At 38.2% G+C, this 13,134-nt stretch overlaps 1 protein-coding gene across 1 annotated transcript; it reads left to right on the forward strand.

Moving 5' to 3' along the window:
- Nucleotides 1-9,038: 9,038 nt before the first annotated feature.
- LOC124283119 (macrophage mannose receptor 1-like) lies at nucleotides 9,039-11,230 on the forward strand. Its single transcript, XM_046719148.1, has 3 exons — nucleotides 9,039-9,675; nucleotides 10,218-10,385; nucleotides 10,920-11,230. The coding sequence occupies exons 1-3, from the start codon at nucleotides 9,282-9,284 to the stop codon at nucleotides 11,159-11,161; spliced, it is 804 nt and encodes a 267-aa protein (XP_046575104.1). The 5' UTR covers nucleotides 9,039-9,281; the 3' UTR covers nucleotides 11,162-11,230.
- Nucleotides 11,231-13,134: the final 1,904 nt, after the last annotated feature.

Here is a 13,134-nt window from a genome sequence, read left to right on the forward strand (position 1 = left end):
GACAAGCTCGCCGAATTTGGTGCCGAAATCATGTCCCCAGACCCTTGTTTTGGTCGAGAAATGTTGTTTATACAGATGAGTCCAGGTTTAACATTTCCCATAGTGATGGACGTCAACGTGCCTACAGACGTGTGGGAGAACGTTATGCACAGGCCTGTGTCTTGGAGCGGAATCGCTTTGGTGGTGGTTCCGTGATGATTTGGGGTAGAATAACAGCACGCCAAAGAACTCCTTTGGTGATTGTTCAGGGCAACTTAACTGGTGTGGGCTACAGGGATCAGATTCTTCGACCTGTGGCAATTCCTTTTCTGCAACGTCATGGCCCTGGGTTAACATTCCAACAGGACAATGCCCGCCCTCATACGGCAAGGGTTGCTATGGATTTCTTGCAACACCACAACGTTGACTTACTGCCTTGGCCTGCAAATTCACCGGATCTCTCCCCGATAGAGCATGTTTGGGACGAGATGGATCGACGTCTACGCCGTCTTCCTCATCCGCCAGATAACGTCCTTGACCTTGCAACAGAACTTGAGAGAATCTGGCGTGACATCCCACAAGCCTTCCATGCACGTTTGAAAGGCTCTATGCGTCGTCGATGCACTGCTGTTCTGATACATGGTCGTTTGACCCCTGTCCCGCTTGTGGACTCGTGACGTCATTGTGATTGACTTTTCAATTGAATTTCTCCCGACTTGTTATGGTCTCATTATCCCTCCATTAAAGTTTATATGTACCTTTGACATTGTTATCGTACTTATCAACTGGGATAATATTTTGACAATGAACAGTTTCTTTCTGTGGCTAGTATATAATACAGTATTTAGATATTTTCTTACGAGTTCATCAGACCGAACTTACTTGCGGCATAAATGCCGACTAGGCATCTTGTCCATTATCTTTTCAGAGACTGATTTAGCTATCTTTTGTCATAGTTGTAATACCGTTGCTTCGCTAATCGTGACGAGTCACGTGACCAAGATGTCGGGGACTGGTATGCATTTGCAATCGCTCCCGATCTCCCTATCTCTTATAGTGTAATTTGGCTAAATATCACTGAAAATGTATTCTCCCTGGTGAGCCATACATCAGATAAAATGCCCAAATACTCAAAATTGGATAATAAAAGGAAAAAAAGGCTTTCTCGTCGACAAGCGCTACCGAGTCGGACACGAACACGGGAGATACGCCACAGAGTAAGCGGCCTGCAAACATGAACACAGGTGATTTTGTTAGACAGCCGCTGGATATTGCTCATGCCCAGTATCCCTACCCAACTGTCTATCCTCTCCAGAGCCCGCTTCCACAAAACCCCTACCCCACACACCAAATGTCTGGACAACATATCCAATGTAGCCTTGATATGAACCACCATGGCGAAGCTTGCAAAAATGGACGCCAAGCTCTCGACGCTTGTTGACTCTATAAAAACAAACATGGCAAGGCTTGAAATAAAGGTCCAGGAAATAGATGGAATTAAACAACGCCTGGATGATGTTGAATCCTGCAGTTTGTGGGTGAGAGTTATGACAAATGGATCGACGACAAAGCTACTCTAGACTTGAAGCGGACCTTCACTCTCTCAAAAGAATGCTGGGTACTTGTGTACCCGAGATCCCTAAATTGAGAGAGGACAACTTAGCTTAACGTGAGTACGTCGTGGATCTCAGGTGTAGGTCCATGAGAGACAATTTAATATTCACAAATATACCCGAGACCGAGACCCAGCCCATCCTCGAACACTGTGAGCAAGTCCTGAAACAATTCATAAAGTTGGACAGTGAAAATATGGAATTCAAACGTGTCCACAGAATTGGCGGCTAGCACAGAGAGGTAAAGGTGAACTGTCATTCCATGGGGATATCAAACTACTCCAAACTGATATCAAATCTATCGATGGAATTACTTATGAAAAAGGTGTTGGTCAAGACAATATAGACAATACGGTTATGAATGGCAATGCTGAACTTGTAAGAAATGAGACAGTTGCAGCAACACATGCTGATAAACAGAATGACCTAATGCCTAACATTGAGAATACTGTTAGTGCTGATTGTATTTTTGAAGCAATTAAAAACTGTAAAAATATTGAAAGCGTTCACACCTGTGATCTTGTCACTAAGGTTGACGTTACAAACACTGTGGCCGAAGGAAACAGTGCCCCAGGTGTTGATAGCATTATACTGCCTGTAGATAATAAAATCTTAGATGATGCTTATGCTTATGATTACGCTGATGATGATAGTGACGACGACGATGATGATGATGATGATGATGATGATGATGATGATGATGATGATGATGATGATGAATGTGAACATTTTGATATTCCTGATCAAAATTTCCTCCAAATAATATCGTTAAATGTATGTGGATTAAAAAATACATTAGAATACAAAGAATTCCTGAATCTAATTAACAATAATGACATTATTTGTTTTCAGGAAACAAAGACTGATCATTTAGATGAACCACAAAGAGATGGTTTTACTCTATATCTTAAACATAGAACCGGTGCCAGGCGAAGATATGTGGGCATTGGAGGTGAAATTGGGTTTAACGTCGTGCTTGAGAATATTTCGCTCATATGACGACGTGCATGAGTGTGTATGTATATGTGCGGCTGCTTGTACTAGCCCAGACAGAAGCTGGTTTTATAGTGCTAGCCCACTGAGATACCATGCCGCAGTGAAGCATGAATACCCCACTCAGACACATTATACTGACTCCGAGCCGACCAGTCCTTGTTGTACCCATTAATGCCGAGCGTCAGGCAGGGACCAACAAGTACCATATTTTAACATCTTTTGGTATGACGCGCTCGGGGATCGAACCCGCGACCTTCCGCTCTCCGGGCGGACGCTCTAACCACTACACCACGGAGGCGGTTGTGGGCATTGGAGTAGCCATTAGAAATAGATATAAAGATTGTGTTACTCAATGAGATGATACCTGCAGTTATGTTTTATGGATTAAGATCAGTAAAGCATTATTTGATTTAGATCAGGATATGTACCTTGGTATAGTATACATACCACCTGAAGGATACATATACCTTTCATGATACTGAACAGTCAATTTTAAATTACCTTGCTAAAAGCCCATATGTCTCTTTAGTAGGGGACTTTAATGCAAGAACAGGTACTTTATGCGATTACAAGATTTTTTATGAATTCCTGAAGGATGAATTTGACTTGGACAGTGCAGATATTGATGAAACGTTAGAACCTGAATCTATTCTTGATGAACATTATTTGCCTCATGTACGTGGAACACAAGATAATAAGGCAAATAACTATGGTAATAATTGATTATGTAGAAATTTGAGTTTGTTTATTTGTAATGGTCTGATTGGCCACGATAAATTGATAGGCAAAACAACTTGCAAGGATACCAGTGTAATAGACTATTTGTTGGCATCACCTAAATGTTTGCAACTCCTCACTGATCTACGAATAAGGGAATTCTCACCCTTATTTTCCGATGCCCATTGCCCACTTGTCTTCAGCCTGAAAACCTTACACCCTCCTTATTCAAGTCACGGTAATCCAAGTATTTCTTACAGTCCATCGGAACAGGTTGGCCCGAAACCACGTAGATATGATAGGTCAAAATCTCACACTTTTGTCAGTAATCTAGATATCGAACTCATAAACAATGTACTACGGTCGACCCGCGATTCGCGCTCAGGTCGCTGTGACCCGGGTATCGTGAATAGCCTGGCGGAGATTATCACGCACGTGCTTACTAACGCTGCACGAGAAACATTTGGGACCTGTACACAACCTGTACACAATCTGTTAAAATCAAGCACGTGAAACGTAATCATAAACCGTGGTTCGGAAATGAATGTAAATTTTATAGAAAACAATTTAACAAAGCGAAAAAACGTTTTAAAAAAACAAATAATATCTCGAACAAAGAATCTTTACGTAAAACTTCGAAAGAGTACAAGAAATGTATGGATAGAAACATTCGACAATATAAACAGCAGTTGCACGAAATGCTGAGAAATTCACAAAAACACTCGCCTCGTGAATTCTGGAAGTTATTTAATAAATATGCCGAACAAACATTGAATGATGCAATGCCAGATATTGAGACGTTTTTCAATTATTTCAAATCTCAAAATAGTACTGAAGTGGTAACCAGTAATGATAACGAGAGCGCAGATGAAACTGACTCAATTTCAGAAACACATGACTGTGCAGAATTGAATGACGATATAACGCTGCAGGGAATCATAAAAGCAATAAAGGATTTGAAAAGAAATAAAGCCTCGGGTGTAGATCAGGTAGAAAACGATTACATTATTGATTTGGCCGAAATCTTAGCACCGGTTTATGTTGATTCTTCAATTTGGTACTTACAACAGGTTCTTTGCCCGAAATGTGGCTTTATAGCATCAGCCTATATATAAAATAAAGGCGATACCAAAGATCCAAGCAATTATAGACCTTTCACAATTTTAAGCTGCTTAGAGAAACAGTTCACACGAATACTTAATACGCGACTTTCAAACCTTCTTGACAAAAACGCGATTTTATCATCCGCCCAGGCTGGATTTCGCAAATATTTGTTACATTAATAATAAACATGTATAAAGACATCAAATCTCATAGTCCAGGTAAATACTACTTATTCAGATTACTTCCCATGCCTCACCGGAGTAAGACAAGGAGAGAACCTTTCTTCGCTTCTTTTCTCTATATTCTTAAATGATTTGGAATCATATTTGTTATCGAAAGGTTGTGCAGGGGTAAGTGTCGATATCAAGTGCCCATATAATTCCGATGTCATTATGTGGATATATTTGATGTTACACCAGAAGGCCTACAAAAGTCACTAAATACTTTTTGTGATTACTCAACTTCGATGAAGTTGAATGTGAATATCAGTTAAACTAAAATACTCATATTTAAAGGAGGGCCAGCTAAATCCTCGAAACTAACATTCTTTCATGCTAAGAAACTTTTAGAAATAGGTGATACCTATACATATCTTGGGATTAATATGCATAGAAATAGATTTAAAAGCGGAATAAAAACATTATGTGACAATGCACTAAAAGCATTGTATGCATTACTCAAGAAAGCCCCGTAACCTAAACCTACCTTTGGATACGGTATTAGCATTAGTTGATACTCTAGTTGTTCCTATCCTAACATATGGATCAGAGGTATGGGGTTTTGAAAATTTGGACTTAATTGAACGGGTACACCTTAAATTTCTTAAACTAGCTGCAAGATATACAAACGTATGATTGCTTTCTGGCATAAGTTGAATCTTCCAAATGATGTAATGAAATTATCCCAAGTAATTTATAATTTTATCACATTGGACTCTTAAATCAATTGTAACGATTATCCCTGGCTCAATTCCATCAGGCGTATCCTAAATAATCTTGGATTAAGTAATGTTCTAAATAATCAACTTTGGTATTCCACTCCATGGTTTGTATCAAATGTTGAACGAATCCTTAAAGATCAGTTTATTAAAATTAGAGAGAAAATACCATGACAAGCCCAAAAGGTATCTATTATCAATGGTACAAACACTCCCCAGATTTTGAAATATATCTTCTCCTTCCTAAAGCTATATCACAGCAACTTTTGATGTTCCGAACCATAAACCATAACCTACCGGTTGAGACTGGCCGCTGGAGTGGAGTACCCAGAGGAGAGCGACTTTGCCCTCTCTGCAGCTCACCAGCAGTTGCAGATAAGTTCCATCGTCATTTTGAAGCCTTCATTTCGGAAAAGATCAATTTTTATCCCAAATGAATTTCTACAATGGCCGAATCTCTCAAAAATGGCGAACCTTTTCAAATCCAAGAGAACAAACACTTTACGTAACTTAGCAAAATATATCAGAATTGTTTCCAAAAGGCTCCAGATAAAACCTAATTTGTAACATTTACGCTTTTTCAAATGATATATCTTTGTACATGTATATGTATTGTAAACTTCGGTGTACATCCCTGCTATCTTGGCATTTATTATATTCATCTGTATTTAATTGTATCATGTACCACCGTTGGTGGGTTTTTGAGAATAAAGATGATGATGATGATGCTAATCAGGGTTTGTGAATCAACAAACATTTTTGGGGCCGGGATCCCTTAGATTGCTTGTCTCTATATCAGTTTCTGTTAACTGTAAAATTACAGCTTATTTACATGTTCGAGGCCAGGTACATCATGCTCATAAAGAAAACACTCAAGATCATACAAGTATAAATAACTGGAGAGTAGGACGTTTTTATAACAGTTGCTGAATTAGTTTTTGCAAATAACTGGAGAACAGGATGTTTTAATTACTTGAGATCATGTGAAGATGAAAGTGAAATAGCATTTATAAAATTCGGTATAAACAAAGTATATAACTGGAGAACAGGATGTTTTGTAATAGTTATTTTTCCCATGACCTTTTTCCATAACTTTCTCCCTATGATTTTTTTTCCGAGCACCCTTCTAGATGGCTACCTGTATGCCAAGACTGACTGACTGACTGAGTTTGGTTTTACGCCGCTTTTAGCAATATTCCAGCAACATCACGGCGGGGGACACCAGAAAATGGGCTTCACACATTGTACCCATGTGGGGATTCGAACCCGGGTCTTGGGCGTGACGAGCCAACGCTTTAACCACTAGGCTACCCCACCGCCCCTGTATGCCAAGAACAAGGTGAAGGAGAAAATGATGATGTTGAAGTGACTTTTTAAAAAGTGTTATCTGTGCACTGACAAACATGTGATGTAAAATAATATAGTGCTTGGTCTCATATGTTTGATAGGTACATGTATATAAATGATTTTTTTAAATATAATATTGACAAGTTAATGTGATCTGGCAAATATGTTGATGTACATATATGTTGATGCAAAATGTCTTTTAATTTAAAAATCATAATTCATTACATGAATTGATAAAACTATAGTTAATACCTAATCTTGTCTTTATTTATTTGGTCACATACCATTATTATCAAGGGTACAGCTTAATTAAGCCTTATGCAACCAACCATAAAATGTGTTGTTTTAAGCGGTCTGTCTTTTGGGAGGTCTATCTTATGGGAAGATACCAGTCGGACTGACACTTATGCAGAAGATGGGCTGGACTGGCTGGTCAGTGTTCGTCCCTCCTTGTCTCTGGCTTGTCTTTTTGCTGTTTGCCGACTGCATTGCTTGCCTGCCATGCCTGCAGATAGGCGACCACCGTTCTGCTTTGTTAGTACATTTTTACTTGCTTGAAATTTCACAGTGTCGTCAATTCTGATGGACAAATAAAATCGTTGTAATTAGGTGGGCACAGGTCAAGGCCACACATGTCTGGATATATTATGTTATTATGTTGTTAGGGTGATAATGGGCGATATAATTCATTCAAATTATCTGACCATTACTAATTAGCTTCATATTTCGTAGTGTCAGAAATTCTGCTGTAATCATGTATCGGAAATATATTCTGCTATGTGATTGTTGTTGTTGCCAGCAATAACCGTTGTTGTACCGGAGAAACCATGTGCTCACAGATATTCACAGAGTGAGTGAGTGAGTGAGTTATTATTTAACGTCACATCGGCAATATTTCAGCCATATCGTGACGAGAACATTGGACATTGAAATAGTGAGTGAGTGAGTGAGTGAGTGAGTGAGTGAGTTGAGATTTAAAGTCACATCGGCAATATTTCAGCCATATCGTGACTAAAACTAGTTCTAAATTTATAATACATACATATAATATATAAAACCCTGTCAACGAAGGACAGTAAAACCACTAGATTATCACAGATTAAGTTAAAACTAGGTAGCATATATCTTTAAAAGTAGAAAATTATTTCTGGACAATACAATGTAAAAATTGGCTATAGGTCGCCAACAACTGAAGGTAGATCACCATACTAGGAACCATGGGGACTTACATTACTTTTGTTACCTGCATGGACCCTAGTTGGATTTACACCATCCCTTCAGCAATTGGCGACAGAAGAGAAATCTAGCCATAAATTAAAAACACACTTATTCTACGATTAAAAAGCAGGTACACTTAGATTGACTAAATGTTTTGGGACTTACGTACCCTCTCAGGAGGACAATAATTTTATATATTTATCGGACATATATACTGTTTTCAAAAATCTTTTATAGCACTTCTCATTGTGCTACCAAATAGTATCACAACTGATGTAATGAACATTTTTAAGAATAAAAGTATCAGGGTATATACACCTTCTAATTGTGTGTAATGTTTGTAAAATATACGTTCAAAGTATACTTATACTCTCTGATTAAGGTTTTAGAAGATCGAAACGAACTGTAAAAGCATGATATTTTATCGATGCGAGCTTCTTTCTTCTGTGATTTCGGTATAGGTCCTCATACGGTTGTCAAGTAATAGCGCTGGTAAAAGCATGATATTTTATCGGTGCGAGCTTCTTTCTTCTGTCATTTCGGTATAGGTCCTCATACGGTTGTCAGGCAATGGCACTGGTAGACAGCAACAGACTCATATTCGTCAAACAATGATCAGCAAATTATAACATAAGTTTATAGAAGTAAACTGAAAAATATGATATACGATTGGTACAGCAACGATGGGCATGCGGATCTATTTTCATAGTTTCCTGTCAGTCTTGTATGTTATGAATGTTTTGTATGTGGGTTTGATATAATGAGCGTGTGTGTTCGCGTATGTGTGAATTTTAAAATATATTTGTGTGTGTTTTCCTTAAGAATTTTCATCCTGAGTGAAATGACTAACACTTATCACTATAGCATCTTTCGAAATACCCTTCATTTTTTGCATTTCCCGAATATGGCATTTATGATATTCGCCTTGAGAAGTGACTAACAGTTATCAGAATAGCACCTTTACAAATAGTGATAGTGATTGCAAATCAGGCTAAATAATCTCGATTAAATGATTGTTAGCACATTTCATTTTACCTTTTATTTCTGTGAGTCAAACATTTCTGTTGGACTATTTTACACATGAACGGATGGATCTCTTTCAAACGATAGCAGAGGAACCGTGTTTGTATCATTCCATTTCAAACAATCACGATAATTCATCCCGTCATTAAATGGGCACCACTCACACACTGCATGATGCCCTCACTAATAAGTTGGATACGTGCTGTGACCTAGTTTAACTACTTTGCTACCTCCTGTCATTAGATATGTCCCTCTCTCATAATAGCTTATAATTACAATCAAAGTGACATTCAGACCCAGGCAAGTAAGTCCAGATATTAACATCACAACTACATAGAGTAGTCACGATGAAGAGAGCCATGTTCCACGGTGTAGCTGCAGTTTTATACTTCATGATCATAGTGAAGCTTCATGCCATAGAGCATAAAGAAAACAACACAGACACGTGTATTTTGAGCTTAAAAGAGAACACAAAACGCGTTCGGTCGAAAGTGATAAAAAGGTTGACGGAAGAGATAAAAGAGGAATTTAAGAATCAGTTCAAGCAACTTGAGCTTCTAAAGAAAGAGATTCTTCTGGAGAGGGCACGTCAGCGGGTGATAGAGGAGAAGGTGGATGTGTCCTATGAGGGAGTTCAGAAATTCGAGGCTGCTCTCTCACAATGCGCTATGATTACAACAGTCTCTATCACAGCCGCAAACACAACAACCTCCACCACCACCACGACCACAGTAAAACCAAGTAAAGTATATATTGTGTGTTCGATATTTAAACATAATATCCTCAAAATGCACAATGAGGTGACGTGTTTGAGCAAATAACCAGAATGTCACAGTGAACATACTTAACCTTCCAAAACTTCATATACGTCTATTACATCGTATGAGACCAGCAGATTTGACATTTTGTTGTGTATTGGTACATTTAGAAAGGATTCAAGATTTGGCTGATATGTACCACTGTGCATGTCGATAGATACTGTTGATACTCAGCTACGTATGTATCATTGTGTCATTTAATTAACACTCAGTCGACATGTGTACTGTATATTTCAGACATTCACTTTCCTGTATACTTTGTGCCCTTGATTCTCCATCTGTTGTCTCCAATCATTTTTATGTTTTGTTGACACTGTGGACTATATTTCAGTCATTCACTTTCTTACATAATTTTCTACATTGTAGCTCCCCCGTCTGCTCTCATAAATTTTTTTTATCTGTTTTGTTGTCACAAAGTGAATAAAACTGCTTTGTACATCTCCTCATCAACGTTTCATTTTGTAGAGGTGTGTGCTGCTGGCTTTGTGAAGTTTGAAGACCACTGTTACATACTGGAGCTGGATAAAACCAGTTGGGCTTCTGCAAGAAGTAGATGTCGAGTGCTTGGTGCTGACCTCGTCTCTATCAATACGGAAGCTGAGAACGACTTTCTGCTGGAGAAAATAAAGGAATGTAAGTACTATACGGACTTATATCCAATGCAAGTATTAGATGTGTGGCAGGAACACATGTCGACGTCTCCTTATTGTTCTTCAGATACAACCTGCTACCACAGTTCGACACGTGACCCTTTAGCCACCTTTTGGTGTTTTTTGACAAAGTGGAGATAATCAAATATCTCTTTAAAATGCCACAGGTATTTCGTAATGCTTTGTATTTATAACATAAATTCCTAGCAATATTTTCGTACCGAGAAGACGGACAGGTGGACCATTTGTCAAAGGTGCCACATTTCGGAAACCTGTGGTGTAACCTGTTGCGGTGCTAGGATCTGTTGATCCTGTTTTTGCATCTTCCAGTACCGATTATGATTGTAAGTCATGCTGGTCCAGTGTGATATCCCTGACTAGAAACCTCTCGGTTAATTGATGCGAGAACACACAGATATTTTGTAATTATGGAAGTTTTGAACGTCCATCAAAGAAAGACAAACATATTTATTGACACAGATACACATGTATTGTGATCCTTTATGTGTAATTTCAGACTACCCGCCTGGCCAGAAAACTTCTGCATATTTCTGGATGGGGATGATATATGCGGGCGGAAAATACATGTGGGCTGACGGCACAGAGGTAGGCTTCAATGACTTTACCTCAGGAGAACCGAACTGTATGGATGATGGGAGGTGTAAAGCATTGATTTCAACATACCAGTCTGTTTACAAGTGGAAGGATGCAGGAACTGATTTTGACTTCTACTACATATGCGAGAAGGATGCGTCCTAGACACAAAATTTCTCTCTTCATGTAGTGTGTTCTACTTCAAACCCAAAGCAAATAAACAATTTCGTTTTCCGTATTGTTTTCTTTCCTATTTGCATAAGGTCTTTAGATAATATGTCATGATTGTATGTAAATTCCGGTTTTACGAAACTCGTACCCATTTTCAAACATGCATCATAATCAATAATTATGATAATGTTTGAAATTAAAATGATATCCTCACTCTCGTAGGGATTTCATTGCATTGGAATGTCCTCAGTCGGGTATTGGAGGGGAACCTTTGTATTGTTACCTTGGGAAGCGTATATATGTTTCGCCCTCTAATTTTTGTACCTACATCTCTCCTTGAGGTACACTCGTAAGTTTGCCCGTCGTGGTTTCCGTATTTCAAAAAATATAAATTATTTATTTTAAATACAATTCTTATGACTTTTTATGGGGTATTTAGAGATGGATTGCCTTATCCGACATTCCCGCGCCATGTATAAGAACATTGGTCTATATTTTCGACTTTACGGAGCGTATCCATCACCAGGCCTTGTCCTACTGCTACAGAGTGGCCAGGTCGTGTCAGCAGTTCTACCGAACATATACACTCGTGGTAAGTAGGTGGACATAGGTCGGGGTCGCACATGTCTTAATATATTATGTTAGGTTGTTATCTTTAAGGATGACAATGAGCGACAAAAGTCATGATTCTAATTATCTGACCATTTCTAACTAGCTTCACGTGTTTTGTGTCAGCAACATTGCTGGACATGTACACTTGTAGAGCACATGGGTCGTGATCAGCTATTTGCATTGTAATTGATCTTTAAGCTATCTTAAACTGTTCATGTTCTTTGGCCCCCGCTATGTCAAACAGCTAACAGTGCCGTTTGGTATGATAAGGAAATGCACAGGACAAATAATATATTATTAAGAATATTGTAAATATATAAACTCCATTTTTATACCACTTGTCAGAGACGGTTAGAGGCCTGATCCTGCAATGAATGTTTTGTAAACAATCATAACATCAGTGAGACGTGAAGTGCGTGATTTCCAAGAGTTTGTCGGAAATGAATTGTGTTATAACAGTGTGATACTGAGATAAGATAATATGTTTGTTAAAATTTGGGTTATGTGACATGACGTGTGAACAATATCACCTTATATTTCTTTACATGCACATGCAAGTGGTATACATTTACACTGACAATGACAGATGGTTGGGGCAATACTTTATAATCACTCCATATTCTACTAACAAATAGTATCAGAACTGATATAAATGAACATTTTCAACAAAATATCCAACTTTTTGTTGTTTTGTATATTATACCGACCGGAATGTTGTATATTTGCAGTTTGCTGAAACCATTCTTGTTTATTATATTTCCAATGAATAGTATGTGGAGTACAGAACGATTCTGTATTTACAATGACTTATTCAATTTTCCGTTTCTTATCTTCCTATCAGTTTTGTCAGCTGAAGTAGTGTAAAAAATAGTTATATACATATATACACTTTTTGGATATATAGTGAGTTTGGTATTTGCCTTAGGAATATGTATTTGTTTCAAACTAGCATACATTGCTCAAGTAGTGACTAATAGTTATTAGAAAAGCACCATTGAAAATCCGAATAACGTTGCTGGAATCATTGTCAGCACAGTTCCATTTGTGCTCTTTGTAAGCGTCGCTGCTTGTCTATTTAACACATCAACGGGTGTATCTCTGTACATTCAAAAGGTAGCAGAGGACAATTTCCTGTGGCATTACATTTCAAACAACCACGATAATTCATATCAGCACTAAATCGTTATTAATCAAACACTGTATATTAACCTCGATAATAAGGCAACATTAACTTAGTAAACATAATTTACTAATTCCTGCCATTAGACATGCTCTCTCTCTCCCCCTTCCCCCCTACTCCCTCATAACAACTAACAATCAACGTGACATTTGGACCCGAGTTCCTAAGTCCGGAT

Source organism: Haliotis rubra, unplaced genomic scaffold, assembly GCF_003918875.1.
Source record: "Haliotis rubra isolate DU_JTF1 unplaced genomic scaffold, ASM391887v1 Scf31, whole genome shotgun sequence".
Taxonomy (NCBI): Eukaryota; Metazoa; Mollusca; class Gastropoda; order Lepetellida; family Haliotidae; genus Haliotis; species Haliotis rubra.